The sequence below is a fragment of the Malaclemys terrapin genome, chromosome 2 (assembly GCF_027887155.1).
Source record: "Malaclemys terrapin pileata isolate rMalTer1 chromosome 2, rMalTer1.hap1, whole genome shotgun sequence".
In the NCBI taxonomy this organism is placed as follows: domain Eukaryota; kingdom Metazoa; phylum Chordata; order Testudines; family Emydidae; genus Malaclemys; species Malaclemys terrapin.
This window is the reverse complement of record NC_071506.1, coordinates 197421729-197437844: the sequence shown is the minus strand read 5'-3', so window position 1 is coordinate 197437844 and position 16116 is coordinate 197421729. Positions and strand designations below refer to the sequence as shown.

Below are 16116 nucleotides of genomic sequence, written 5' to 3'. Positions count from 1 at the left end.
GCAAACCTCTAGTGTAGACATGATGCACCAGTAAAAGAGTGGCTTAGTGCAGCTTATCCCTGTTTGAAAGCCCTGTCAATGAAAGCCACTTTTTATATCGGTGTAGTAGATCTACACAAATGCCCAGCCTACACACAGAGACAAGGTGGATGAGGTAATATCTTTAATTGGGCCAACTTGTGAGAAAGACAAGCTTTCGAAATTACACAGAGCTCCATGTAAGCTTGAGAGCTTATCATAGAATCATAGAATCATAGAATATCAGAGTTGGAAGGGACCTCAAGAGGTCATCTAGTCCAACCCCCTGCTCAAAGCAGGACCAATTCCCAGCTAAATCATCCCAGCCAGGGCTTTGTCAAGCCGGGCCTTAAAAACCTCCAAGGAAGGAGACTCCACCACCTCCCTAGGTAACGCATTCCAGTGTTTCACCACCCTCCTAGTGAAATAGTTTTTCCTGATATCCAACCTGGACCTCCCCCACTGCAACTTGAGACCATTGCTCCTTGTTCTGTCATCTGCCACCACTGAGAACAGCCGAGCTCCATCCTCTTTGGAACCCCCCTTCAGGTAGTTGAAGGCTGCTATCAAATCCCCCCTCATTCTTCTCTTCTGGAGACTAAACAATCCCAGTTCTCTCAGCCTCTCCTCATAAGTCATGTGCTCCAGACCCCTAATCATTTTTGTTGCCCTCCGCTGGACTCTTTCCAATTTTTCCACATCCTTCTTGTAGTGTGGGGACCAAAACTGGACACAGTATTCCAGATGAGGCCTCACCAATGTCGAATAAAGGGGAACGATCACGTTCCTCGATCTGCTGGCAATGCCCCTACTTATACAGCCCAAAATGCCGTTAGCCTTCTTGGCAACAAGAGCACACTGTTGACTCATATCCAGCTTCTCGTCCACTGTGACCCCTAGGTCCTTTTCAGCAGAACTGCTACCTAGCCATTCGGTCCCTAGTCTGTAGCAGTGCATGGGATTCTTCCGTCCTAAGTGCAGGACTCTGCACTTGTCCTTGTTGAACCTCATCAGGTTTTTTTCTGCCCAATCCTCTAATTTGTCTAGGTCCCTCTGTATCCGATCCCTACCCTCTAGTGTATCTACCACGCCTCCTAGTTTAGTGTCATCTGCAAACTTGCTGAGAGTGCAGTCCACACCATCCTCCAGATCATTAATAAAGATATTAAACAAAACCGGCCCCAGGACCGACCCTTGGGGCACTCCACTTGAAACCGGCTGCCAACTAGACATGGAGCCATTGATCACTACCTGTTGAGCCCGACGATCTAGCCAGCTTTCTATCCACCTTACAGTCCATTCATCCAGCCCATACTTCTTTAACTTGGTGGCAAGAATACTGTGGGAGACAGTATCAAAAGCTTTGCTAAAGTCAAGAAATAACACATCCACTGCTTTCCCCTCATCCACAGAGCCAGTTATCTCATCATAGAAGGCAATTAGGTTAGTCAGGCACGACTTCCCCTTCGTGAATCCATGCTGACTGTTCCTGATCACTTTCCTCTCCTCTAAATGTTTCATAATTGATTCCATGAGGACCTGCTCCATGATTTTTCCAGGGACTGAGGTGAGGCTGACTGGCCTGTAGTTCCCCGGATCCTCCTTCTTCCCTTTTTTAAAGATGGGCACTACATTAGCCTTTTTCCAGTCATCTGGGACCTCCCCCGATCGCCATGAGTTTTCAAAAATAATGGCTAATGGCTCTGCAATCTCACCCGCCAACTCCTTTAGCACCCTCGGATGCAGCGCATCCGGCCCCATGGACTTGTGCACGTCCAGTTTTTCTAAATAGTCCCGCACCACTTCTTTCTCCACAGAGGGTTGGCCACCTTCTCCCCATGCTGTACTGCCCAGTGCAGCAATCTGGGAGCTGACCTTGTGCGTGAAGACAGAGGCAAAAAAATCATTGAGTACATTAGCTTTTTCCACATCCTTGGTCACTAGGTTGCCTCCCTCATTCAGTAAGGGGCCCACACTTTCCTTGATTTTCTTCTTGTTGCTAACATACCTGAAGAAACCCTTCTTGTTACTCTTAACATCTCTTGCTAACTGCAACTCCAAGTGTGATTTGGCCTTCCTGATTTCACTCCTGCACGCCTGAGCAATATTTTTATACTCCTCCCTGGTCATTTGTCCAATCTTCCACTCCTTATAAGCCTCTTTTTTGCGTTTAAGATCAGCAAGGATTACACTGTTTAGCCAAGCTGGTCGCCTGCCATATTTACTATTCTTTCTACACATCGGGATGGTTTGTTCCTGCAACCTCAATAAGGATTCTTTAAAATACAGCCAGCTCTCCTGGACCCCTTTGCCCTTCATGTTATTCTCCCAGGGGATCCTGCCCATCTGTTCCCTGAGGGAGTCAAAGTCTGCTTTTCTGAAGTCCAGGGTCCGTATTCTGCTGCTCTCTTTTCTTCCTTGTGTCAGGATCCTGAACTCGACCATCTCATGGTCACTGCCTCCCAGGTTCCCATCCACTTTTGCTTCCCCTACTAGTTCTTCCCTGTTTGTGAGCAGCAGGTCAAGAAAAGCTTTGCCCCTAGTTGGTTCCTCCAGCACTTGCACCAGGAAATTGTCCCCTACACTTTCCAAAAATTTCCTGGATTGCCTGTGCACCGCTGTATTGCTCTCCCAGCAGATATCAGAGTGATTAAAGTCTCCCATGAGAACCAGGGCCTGTGATCTAGCAACTTCTGCTAGTTGCCAGAAGAAAGCCTCGTCCACCTCGTCCCCCTGGTCTGGTGGTCTATAGCAGACTCCAACCACGACATCACCCTTGTTGCTCACACTTCTCAACTTTATCCAGAGACTCTCAGGTTTTTCTGCAGTATCATACCGGAGCTCTGAGCAGTCATACTCCTCTCTTACATACAACGCAACTCCCAACAGAAGCTTGTCTCTCTCACCAACAGAACTTGGTCCAATAAAAAAATATTACCTCACCCACCTTTTCTCTCTAATATCCTGGGACAGCACAGCTGCAATAACATTGCATGCAGCCTGCATATATACACACTTGAGCTTATTTTAACTAAGAGTATAAGGACACACTTAAATCAATTTAAACCTGGCTTATATTGATTTAGCTAAATTTGGTCACTAACCAACAAAAGCTGAAGCAATATTAGCCAATTTAACAAAAAATTATTGAAAAGTTATTTTAATTAAACCAGTACAGCTTGTGAGTATAGATCAGCCTAGGGTTTGTTCTACTGTATGTACATCAGTGTGTAAATCTCTAGTATAGACAAGTAGTATAGACAAGTCCTTATGCCAGTGTAAAACTGTTGTGAGGGAGTCCAGAATCAAACCCTTTGTATCACTAGCTGGATTGCAAGCAGTAATCTAAAATATCCACGCTGGTGCCCTTCACAGTATCTGATAGAGTGACAGCAAAACACTCTCTGTAAACAGCACCTTTCACCCAAGGATCTCAAAAGCCCGTTGCAAATAGAAACTATTAAAGCACTACTTAACAGTGTGATGCACCAACTGGTGGGGGGTCTATTTTGAACAAACTTCAAATAACTGCCTATGCCCATGAAGTCAATAACAGAACTCTCAGTTACTTTACTGGAACAGGATAAGGCCACTTCACACCGGTAAAAATGGCTGACATTTTCCAAAAGAGTGTAAAGGAGTCAGGTGTCTAACACCTACTGACCTATAAAAATCTTTGAAAATCCCATCAAAAATGAAACAAAAATTAAAGACATAAAATTAAAACAAAAGGAAGTGGATTTTTTTACATTGTATCAAAAAGTATACATTTAAAAACCAGTTATCAGTTGTCACTATTTAACAGGAACCTTAGGACCAAAAGTTTAACAAATGAAGCTTGTTATTTCAGGGCAATGAAGACCATGTTGATTCCTGGGCTTTGTGGCACAGAAGTGACTCGTGACTTCCTAAGATTTCCTTTTCCCTTTGGGGAAACAACACATTTTTACAAGGTTTCATGTGATTACACTGATATTGTTTTAGTAGCAGAGGACTGTTCAAATACTGCTTTTCATTTTCTTATGTTCATTTAGTTTTAGGAAGTGAGGAGTGTTTACTAATATTTCAAGCTAAAATAGTGTGTATGAGAGAGAGTGAGACACAAAACTGGTGGAAACAAATGTTACAGTTCAAGCAAAATACTTACTCTGTGCCACTTTCGACCATCTGCGTTAGGAGAGAGATACCATCTAGATTTATAAATTCCTGGGCAAACGTAACATCCCGTGAGTAACTGGCTAAGTCTTTCAGTGCTTCTAACTTGGCATCCATACTAGAAGATTGGATCCTCTCGTGGAGCTGCTGTGCATTTTGAGCCTCACCAGAGACAAAAGAGAAAAAAAAACATTAAAAAAAACTCCTCAAACTCTTAGTTATAAATGTATTGTGTAAATGATGTATTGGGGCTCCTAATTTCTCCGAACGGAACGGATTATTATTTGTATTGTGCTAGTACCCAAGAGCACCGTCTTGGACCAGTATCCCTTTGTGCTGGGCACTGTAAAGAAACAAACAAACACTGACCAAAAAAAAAAGACAGTCCATGGCCCAAAAAGGTTATGTACCCTTAATATGAAGTGTGATCCAAACAATTAAAACTACCCCAAAAAGCAAAGTACATAAATGTAGTTTCTTTATAATTAGGACAATGGCAGTTCTTTTCAATCTACATTTACTCCATTCAACGCACTCTTCCATCACCCTTAAACAAAAATATATTATCCTACTCCAGATCCTATGCAGAGCGCACATAGTACTGATTTCTGTTTCTTCCGCTCCTTTCCCTACCTTTTTTCTTTTGCTTTTTCTCAGTTTTATATCCATGGTATTTGTATTTCCAAAGAACATAGGAATGATTTCCTCCTAAACTATATGACGTTATCACACATACATCATCTTATATCACTCAATTGAATCACATATTAAAAATATCCTGCCCATCAATGTTTACCTCGCTGATGAGAAATAATGTGAAATCTGACAGGAACAGAAAAAATAAAGAGCTAAAGGGATTTTTTTTTAAATTAAATTGTCCAGAAGCCACGTAAATCTGTTTTGCATAGTTAAGCAAATACTTTAAAATACATTCATCTCACATTTTCAGTCAATGATCCCAGAATAACAATTACCTGGATACAATGTCCAAAAGCTTCAGCTAACAGCTAACCAATCTTTCTGCTATTGATAGAACCTTCCCTGCTATACTCAGATGCTTGTAAAATTCAATTTCCTACAACACACTTATGTGCATTGACTGAAGCGTGAATCTGAAGCAGTAGCCCATTAGGAAACTGAATTAGTGGTAAGGCCTGGCACAGTCACTCTCTTTGATATTATATTTGCACTAGGGAAAGCTGAATTTGTTCTGTCTGACAATTTCTTTGCTATGTAATAATTATTCTACACCTGCAAGTACAATGGCTTTTCAGTAGGTGCTGTGAATATCCAGGTTTGAATGTATAAGGGAATATTTTTGAACAGGAGAGATCGGAAATGATAAAGTACATATTGGTTTTTATAACCTTCTATTAATCGATTTCAGAATGCTTGATAAACATTAATAAATTAAACCTCCCAACATCCCCGCCCCCCCAGGAGGTAAGGAAGGATAATTTTCCTCCATTTTACAGAGGAGTAAATTAAGGCACACAGAGATTAAGTGACAGGTTCCAGAGTGGTAGCGTGTTAGTCTGTATCAGCAAAAACAATGAGGAGTCTTTGTGACACCTTAGAGACTAACAAATTTATTTGGGCATAAGCTTTCGTGAGCTAAAACCCACTTCATCAGATGCATGGAATGGCTAAATCGACCCCCAGTGGATCGATTGCTGCAGCATTGATCCATGGTAAGTGTAGACATACCCTTAGATACAGCGCACAGGGGTTTGCAAAACTCACACCCCTGGGCACTGCAGTTATGCCAACCTAAACCCTTGGCACAGACTGGCTAAACTGGCAGAAGCATTCTTCCATTGACCTAGCTACCGTTGCTTGGGGAAATGGAGTTACTACAGTGATGAAAATACCCCTGCCGTCGCTGTAATACGCATATACACTACAGAGTTACAGCGGCATGGGTATGCCACAGTAACTCCCATAATGTAGATAAGCCCTCAGTCTCCATGACTGGTACATCTGGGAAGGATGACTAGCTGCCAGCATGGAAGTTTTGCAAAATATTAATATTTCTCAGAACAAATTTAACTTCTATGAGTTGTTACCCACTCTAGAATAGACATTTTGGAGGGTCTTCAAAAGTATTACGTCAGCTCAGCTGAACTCACTTTGAAAATGGTTTCAAGGACATCATTAAGCATGTTACTGAAACAAACCACCCTCAGAATCTATTTAGAAGACCTTCACTACTGCTGCGCGAAGAGGGTCACAAACTAGGATGTTAGGGTTCGTCTACATAGATATAACCAACAAATTTGACAAAGATCATTAAAGGCAGTTACAAGACAGGATGGTTGGTTGTGTGAATGGGGCTAGATGTTGTCGTAACTGTGCTTTAGTAAGAGTTGAGATCTAGTCTAATAGTCCATCTACACTGCAAAACTACTATGTTGGGGGATCACGTGGTAACTTGATAATGTCCTGACCATGTTTTTTTATGTCAGTTTGGTCTTGCCTGTGTGGATAGGACCAAAAACAGTTACAGAAATTTGCTGCAGCCTTGTAAAGGCCAAGTTTTGCCACTGACTACAGAGGGGCCAAGATTTCACCCACGGCTGTAACAGTTCTATAACATGGTTGCAATATAGTTTGGTCCTTTCTACACAGCCAAACCATGATGTAACCTAGCTAGGATATAATACTAGTTAAACTCAGTTTTGTCTGTGTAGATGGGAACTTACTCATGTCCTCGACTACATTTGTCTACACCAATGTTAATGCTACACCAGCAGTAGTGCAACAGCAAAAGATTTCCTGAAAAATGAATGTGGACAAGGCGTAATAGGCCAAAGGTCAAAGTTTCTAGGCAGTGGTGCCTATGGTATGTAAAGCAACCCCCTGGACGTCTGTACATCCAGAAACCTGCATTCTTTCTGCCATCAGAAGAGAGAAGAACTGGTACAGGCAGATGAGATCTTGATTAGAGAATAAAGAAATATTTTTCTTAGCAAAAATATTGGTAATTGTCTCGTGGCAAACGTAATATTTGCTATTGACATTACGTGCCACATGGATGAAAATATTGCTGCACTGAACAACACGTAGTCCTCAAAAATCTCCTAGTTCTTGTTGCCATAGTGCTCATATGTGCTCTTACAGAATGCACAGTCTTGCTGAACAATGCATTAAAATGACACCCAGATGATGCATGCTGAGTGGTTACCAGGGTGTTCTTTTAATGATTTATAATTCATCAGTGGATGGACAGTAGAGAGCATTGCTCATTAAAGAACAGTAAAGCTGGCTACCACATGTCTGTTCTTATTAAAATATGATCCAGGTAGGAATAAAAAATAAAACCCTTTTGAGAAATATGATGAGGGGAATTAACCAGAACACTGCTGTTCCAATAAAGTAAGGGTTGTATTAAAAGCTCTCCAGTTTTGAAGAGGAGGAAGCGGAGGAGGAGAACAGGAAGCTTGTAAAATGCACTCTGTCAAAGCTGGAGTATTTCAAAAGGCCTTCAAGAAGCCTAAAATATCTGTCTAGTCTTGTTCAAAGGACAGCCAGGATAGGCTGCACTGTCTGAACTGCAGTGTTTAAAAACAGAGACAGCTTGACAGGACTGTCAGCTTTAAAATAAAAAAGAAATGATCTAAGTCCAAGATGGGAATTTGCATAGAAAACCCATCAACCCTTTGGAGATTAGAAAGTCCTACAAAGGGTTCCACTGACTGCTACAGATAAACAGCTACTGTACACTGCCTAAGCATTCCTTCTGGCAGAGGAGGATACTTCACACCCTGTATCTTTAAACTTTGCAAACAATTAACACACAAACTTAGGCCCTGTCTACACTGGCAAGTTTCTGCAGGGCCGCCTGGGGTGGTGGGGGTGCGAAAGGGGGGCAATTTGACCCCACAGGGGCCCCCATAAGAGCTTTTCGGGGCCCCTGGAGCGGGGTCCTTCACTCGCTCCGGGGGCCCCGGAAAACTCTCGTGGGGCCCGGGCCTCCGGAGCTTCTTCCGCTCCGGGTCTTCGGCGGCCCACCGAAGTGCCCTGAAGACCTATGGCAGGGGGTTCTTCCCCCTGGGACCCACCGAATCCTCTGGGCGGCCCTGAGTTTCTGCGCAGTAAAACAGCTTTCTGCGGTGTAACTCCCGAGGTGCACACACTGCCAAGCCCCTTAGTGTGCAGAAACGGCATAGTTGCAGCGCTGTAAAAAATCCACCCCGACGAGAGGCGTACAGCTTTCTGCGCTGGGGGAATAGCGCTGTGGTGCCAGTGTAGACACCGTGGTCGATTATAGCACTGTGATTGGCATCCGGGAGGTGTCCCACAATGCCTGTTCTTAGCTCTCTCGTCTCAGGTTGAACTCTATGGCCCTGCCCTCAGGTGACCAATCGTCATCCCCACTCCGTAAATTCCTTTGGAATTTTGAAAGTCTCCTTCCTGTTTGCTCGGTGATGCGTGCAGTGGTCTCAGCACATCTTTCCAGGTGGGCATGCCTGCTCCACGCACCAGGCGATCCTCCGCTTGGAGCACTACTGAGCTGCTGGACCTCATTGGCATTTGGGGAAAGGAGGCTGTCCAGTCCCAGCTGCGCTCCAGCCGTAGGAATTATGATACTTACGGACAGACTTCACAATGCATGACAGAAAGGGGCCATGACCGGGACACACTGCAGTGCAGGGTCAAAGTGAAGGAGCTGCAGAACGCCTACCACAAGGCACAGGAGGCAAACCACTGCTCCAGTGTTGCGCCCACTAGCTGCCGGTTCTACAAAGAGCTGGACGCAATACTCAGTGGTGACCCCCACCTCCACTGCGAAGACCACTGTGGATACTCTCGCATGCCAGTCGAGAGTGGACTGAGCCAGGAGGAGGAAATCTTGGATGAGGAAGTGAAGGGGGACCCAAAGGCACAGGATGACTACCCTGGAGGAGCCTAGCCAGTCACAGCTGTCAGAGCTTTGCGAAGTGCAAACAGGAGAGGAGGCCCCTGGTAAGTAGATTTGATTTTGTGAATTACGGAAGCGAGTTGTTGGGGGCAGAAGGGTTGCAGAAAGCAGCCTTTTCTCTGTATGATGCACGTACCACCACATGCCTAGTTTGAGCGGCGGAACAGGCTGTTGATTGACTCCCTCACTTCACGGGAATCTGCTTCAGAGATCTCCAGGAAACTCTAGTAGAGATACTGGGCCATCCACTGCCGCAAGTTCTTTGGCAGAGCTGTTTCGTTTCTTGCCCCATTAATGGTAACTTTCCCGCGCCAGTGAGCCGTCATGGTTGGGGTGGGAAGGGGGGAAAACCACTGTTGCACACAGGCGAGCCGCATAGGGCCATGGCGGAAGGCACAGTCTTGGAGAAAGACCCTCCCCTGACTCCCTGCTCACCATCAGCAGCGAGACCCTCTGCCATCTTCCCACAATTCTTAGTGGCAGAAGAGGAAGAATTGCTCTGTGGGATAGCTGCCCAGAGTGCACCGCTCCGAATACCATTGCAAGTGCCGCAAGTGTGAACACGCTATTGCGCAGGCAGCTGACAGTGTGAACACACAAGAGCAGTTTCCCTTCAGCACTCTCTGAGTGGCGCTGTAACTGCCAGTGATGTAACTCTGCCAGTGTAGACATATCCTTAAGGAAGAGGAAGAGCGTCAGCCAGGGAAGGAGGTTGCAGAAATTCTGAATCCAGACATTCTCAAACATTAATGCACTCTGGGTGAAATCCTGACCCTACTGGCTTTGATGGCAAAACTCTCATTGATTAAGCTCTTCAGGGCAGGGACTCTTTATGTTCTTTACAATGCTTGGCACAATGGGGTCCTGGTCCATGACTGGGACTCCTAGACACTAAAGTAATACAAATAATAATAATGGCAAAACTCCCATTGACTTCAATAGGGCCAGGATTTTAGTCTTTGTCTTTTACAACATAACTTAAGAAACATATCATGAAATACAAGGTAGTGTACATATTTCAGCTTGCTATGCAGATAAATTAATCACATCATTCCCACTGGTATAAACAAAATCAGAATGTCTAATCCCCCTAGAATAACAATGTGTACAGACCATTATGAATTAATTTAGAGTATTTTACACCAATCAAAGCAAGGAAATTCAGTCTTTAGACTGCTACTTCATCCATAACACAACCCCATCATACTCCAGAAAACAGTGGATGATTGGACATGCTATATAATCTGCATTATATGCAAACTAAGCCCAACAAACCACGTAAAACCAATTGGCATTCTACTTCTACTAAGCAATGAAATTCAATTGAAAGCTGCATGGGCAAATGGTTACAATTTTTATAATAATACTTAGCTATTAGAACTTATATATGCAAAGCCCTGTACAAACATAATCCACAAAAGAGCTCTGTGAAGTATGTTAGGATCAGTGATAGTCATTTAAAGATAACAAGCCTGTGAGAAGAGAAGATACCAGTCCAAAGCTACAAAGTGAGTCAGTGGTAAAAGTATTATAGATGTAGTGCACAGGCACGGAAAAAAATATTTAAAAAGAAGTTTGTGCACATTCAGTAGCTACCTATTAAAATTTTAGAAAAGCACACAATCCAAGGGTTTGGTTTTAGGTTTTTTGGTTGTACTTACTATTTATAACATCACCTTGGAAACTTGAAAAATGAAACTTATCCTAAAAATAGCTTCTCCCTTCATCACATGCAGAAAAACACACCAAAGTAGCTCATTATTTACTATTACAGGGTTATATAGGACTTTAATTCATAATTAAAAGATACCAATGATTACAAACTTGGGTTCTAACGAGTAGCCCCAGTAAAGTTAAGTTTAGTGTTTGCAAGATCAGGGCCTCAGGGTCTGATCCCCAGCCCTTTCCCCATTGACAACGTTGGGCCTATATGAATAAGCAAGGACAAGAGATGGTCAAAAAAAGATCGCCAATCTCTTTTTTGTGTGTACGATCATATGCTCTAGAACCCCAAAGGGAAAACAGGTGGTCTGAACTCTAAAGAACATGCAGCTGGATCAACTGGTTGTATACCATGTTATTGCGTATAAACATATAACAAGTAATGTCTTTTATGAAAACTTGCGATGTTCTGACCTTGATGGTCACCAGGAGATGGGTACACAGTTTACGCTTATAAACATATGCACGTACATATGTGAAGAACATTTTAATTGTAATCATGGTGCAACTACAGCTCCACCTCACACTAGCCAGGGGAAGCAATCAGGCAGGGAGGGGCATGAAAATAACTCCAAGCACTTAGCATTGTACAACCAAGGGAAAGGCAACGATGGACCATTAAAGTTAATGGAAAGACATAGAAACTGAAAAGAAAACCCCAGTCTTGGGCCTTGGCTACACTTGCGAGTTACAGTGCAATAAAGGAGCCCCGGGCACACTAGCTCACTCCCCCATCCACACTGGCAAGGCACGTAGAGCGCTCTGACTCCGCAGCTACAGCGCTGCTGGTACTGCACCTCGGCGAGTGGAATAACATTTGCTGTGCCCCCGCTGGAGCGCCAGTATGAACGAGGTGTTGCATTAGTGTGCTGTGATCAGGCTCTGGAAACGTCCCATAATCCCATTAAGTCAAGTGGCCACTCTTATCATTGTTGTGAAATCGGCTGCAGGAATGCGGAAATGCCGTTTGAAAGCTCCATTTTGGAGAAGCCGGCTGCTTATCAGCTCCGAGGAAAAAGCAAACATTTACTGTTTGCTTTGAGTGAGAGAGAGAGAAAGGCAGGTGGGGGGGGGGGGGAGAAGGGGGGTCTGAACTTACAAGACAGCATGCTGACATACTCTCAGTACCCCAAAAACCCACTCTCTCTACCCCCACATACACACAACACACTCCCTGTCAAACTCCACTCCCCCCCCCATTTGAAAAGCACGTTGCAGTCACTTGCATGCTGGGATAGCTGCCCATAATGCACCGCTCCCAATGCCGCTGCAAGTGCCGCAAATGTGGCCACACCAGTGTGCTTGAAGCTGTCAGTGTGGACAGACTGCAGCGCTTTCCCTACTGCGCTCTACGAAGGTGGGTTTAACTCATAGCACTCTACATCTGCAAGTGTAGCCATGCCCTTGGAAAACTAAGGAAAGAGGCAGTTTCCCCCCTCTGTATCCATAGTCCCAGAGAAAGAAAAAAAAAAAAGGCAAACCCTGTTGAAAGAGAAGGGGTTTATTATGTGAGAAGGCTACCCAGAAACAGAGGGCCAGCAGCTAAGCAGGGTATTGTCCATGAAACACTAGATACCACTACAACAGAGGGCACACTGGAAAACTATTAAGAGGCAATGGGTAACTTGTATTAGAGAAGGGAATTTAGCCTATATAGAAGTGTGAAGACTGAGATTGCGTCTTTATGGTTACAGTCTGTGTAACTTGTGTTTGCTTTTTGACTTTTTCTTTAGTTTTACTCCAACCAGGTCTCTGTTGTGCAGTCTTGGTGGAGTGTGCAGCTGGGGGCAAGCTTCATTCCTTTAGGGTGATGAACCAGAAGGGAAAAGTCCGAGTGTCTGGTAGTTAAGAATTTAAGGGAAAGATTTGGGAGGACTCAGGACCAGAAGAGCTATGGAGTAACTAGGTGGGTGGAAGCCATGGGGAGACCTTTATGTCTGTAGGCTGGCTACCCATGTCAGAGCTCTGAGCCATAGTTGCACAGCATTAAGGCACCCAAAGTTACAGGGCAGGTGATGGCCTGGGTGAACCCCAAAACATCACAACATGATTTTCGAAGACATTCATGAAAAAAATGTGTTTGTCTTTGTAGAAATGTTCACAGAAAAGGATAATTATTGTAAATACTTGTGGGCACATGTATTTTCACAATGATACTTGTGCAAACATGTATTTGCATGAGTATTCATGCTGGAAATATTAATGCAGGCATCCTGAAAGCTATTTGCGGGTTCAGGAGTCATCCAGTCAGGTAGCCAAAAAAACAACCTCATGTGACAAAGGTGGCTAATCCCACATCACAAATAGCATATTATTAAAAGCTAGTACATGGATCAATAATTATGGTACAGTTCACAAGCAAACCATATGTTTGTATAAGCCATTAGTTGAATCATTTTGAACAAGATAATACACAGATATCCAATGCTGTTTGTGAATAATTAATTAACTGATACATGGACTAGTCACTTAATTTGTGTGCTGCTAATATTTTACCTACCTCTAGTAAAGAACAGTCACTAGAATAAGGGTTTGCAGGATCTGGTGTATAAAATATACGCATGAATGTTCACAAACAGTAGCAGATGCCATTCTGCTTACTGCATGGGAGGACAGACAACTGTGCTTTAGGAATATTTTCACACTATACAATGATTATAACTAAGTTATCCATCTACACACCCATCACTAGAACAAAAAAATCCCAGAATGGGCAATCCCAGACAAACTGACGTTTCACTCTCATATAAATCCATATAAAAAGATAAATGCTGGATAAGATACATAAGTTAATTCCATAGAAACGTAACTGGGCACAGGGTGAAAATGTGTCATGTAAAATGACAAAAATACTATATAGTGCATACCGAGATAGTGAGGAAGATAATAGGAGAGTCAAGAAAAATAGGAAAGATAGAAAGATGAGAGCCAAGATAATAGGACAGAAATTCAATCTATGCTCAAGTAACCTAGGAGACAGAGTGTGTGAGTGTTTTAAAGAGGCGGCAAGGGGAAGCATTGTTTAGGGAAAAAACAGTCCTCAGAGAATCACATGAGACATGAACTTTGCAAACAGATCTGAAGAAACAAAGAGACAGGTCAAATTCCCAACAGGTCTGACAATTCACATTCACAAAGTTCCAACTCAGTGAAATTGCAAATTGGCAAGTCATAAATCTCTAAAGGAGACGGTTTATAAGGGATTTAGCAATGTGCCAGGAATTACTGCATTGACAAAGTGATCCTATAATGATTTAGAGAAAAGAAGCCAAAGTCTAAAAAAGAACAAGTAGTCTAAATCTGTGATAATTAAAAGAAAAAACACTGTACTTATACTTATGGTTTCAGATTTAATTTAGAAAAAAAAAAAAACCCTCACTATCCCATTTTCAAGTGTTTCTGGCTGTAGGGGATAAAAATCAGAAACTCACACCTGGAAGTGAAAGCATTGTGTAAGGGTGGGCATTTGCCCATGGAAATGGAGGTTACTTACCTGTAACTTCAAGATGTGTGATCCGTATCTGTATTCCACACATGGATACGCATGAACACCATGTGCCTGAGTCCAGAATTTCTTTCAAGCAATGTCCATTAGTCAACACACATGTTATAACTTTCTTCATGCTTCCAACTGAGGGCATGAAGGGTGGTGCTGGCCAACATCTCTCCAGTTTCCCATTCTTACTGCAGTGTACCCAATCCACAGCAGAGGGGACAGAGGGTGGGTAGTGGAAGACAGATAGGGACCACACATCTCAAAGAACTTCCAGTTACAGATAAGTTGTGATGTGTATTCCAGATGTAAGAAATTAACAAGGAGTAGTCAAACTGGGGGTGGGTTCAGTGAAACAGAAGTGATAGCTGAAGGTAGCACTGCTGTCCCCACAGCCGTATCCACAGTTGAGACTGTACCGTGATATAATGTCTCATGAAGGTATGCAAAGAGCTCCACATGGCTGCCCTACATATTCTAGTCTGAGTATGTCTCTCAGAGATGCAGCTGAAGTAGCTTCCCGCCCTGGTGGAATGAGCCTTTATCCCTTTAGGGATGGTTGGGAGGATGCCAACTAGTTGGTAACAAAAGGTGATGCAACCCAAGATCCATTTAGAAAATCTCTGCGCGGATATATATTGGCCTCTTGATCATTCTGCTATGGAAACAAATAGTTTAGGTGTCTTCTAACCTCCTTTGTTCTTTGCAGATAAAAGGCCAAAGCCCTCTGGAAGTCCAAAGAATGCAGTCTTTCTTTCTTCTTCCAAGGCATGTGGTTTAGGAAAAAAATACAAGTAATTGGATGACCTGACTCTCATGATATACAAACACTACCTTGGATATGAATCTGGCATGGAGGTGCAGTGAGACCTTTTCTTTATAGAAGGTGGGCCAACCTTAAGTACTCCCAGTTCACTGACTCTTCTTGCCGATGTTATAGCTATCAGAAAGGCCACCTCCACGGACAGACGTGTCATAGAGCATGTAGTCAGTGACTCAGAGGGAGTCTTAGTGAAAGATGATAGAACAAAATTGAGATCCCACTGAGATACAAACTTCACCACTGGTGGAAAGGTTCTGAGAATTCCCTTCAAAAATATAGTTGTGACAGGATGTGTCAAGATCGTACAGTTATCATCTGGAGGATGGAAAGTGCTGATTGCTGCTAAATGAACCTGCGGGGAACTGAATGCAAGATCCAAAGACTTATGGGTAAGTAGATACTCTAAGATATCAGGGATTCCAGTGGAGTCCAGAGACAAATTGTGTTGATGAGCCCAAGTGGAGAAACACTTCCATTTAGCTGAGTAACAGCTTCTTGGCCAGTTCACAGTGCCCCAAGGTCAAACATATTTAATGAATGTTCTCTTAAATAGGGGCTTCTTAAACGTTTTCATGGAATGACCACATCCTAAATTCAGTCTTGTGGACTTGCATCTCACCCTGCCTATCCACTATTAAATGGCTGACTTCCCTTTCCATGCCATTCTGGTGACAGCTAATAATTCCGTAACGGTAAAGCAAGTTTATGAAAGCATTAGTGTATTTTTAGCTGTATGTAGCATAAGGGTTTTGTCCACTCTGCAGAATTACACAGCTTACAATTTGCTTTTCACAATGTCTCATCCACATGTTCTGTTGTTCTCAGCTGGAAACAAGGAGGAAGGACAGATATGTGGCTAGCCAGTTTCCCGGGGCAAACAACATGGGCTCAGTGGGTCCTGAGCCCACAGACTGGAAACCTCTGCTCTATCTACCTTAGGTACTTATTATTGTAGTACCTAGAGAACAAAGATTTTCTTCTAGC

General features: G+C 43.3%; 1 protein-coding gene across 6 annotated transcripts in view; it reads right to left on the bottom strand.

Moving 5' to 3' along the window:
- Positions 1–16116, bottom strand: part of ELMO1 (engulfment and cell motility 1) — a 453353-nt gene that overhangs the window by 311393 nt on the left and 125844 nt on the right. For all 6 annotated transcript variants that reach the window (XM_054019260.1, XM_054019259.1, XM_054019255.1 and 3 more), the window contains exon 6: positions 4166–4335. In XM_054019260.1, coding sequence (XP_053875235.1) covers positions 4166–4335 — 170 coding nt within the window. The remainder of the gene's footprint in view (positions 1–4165; positions 4336–16116) is intronic.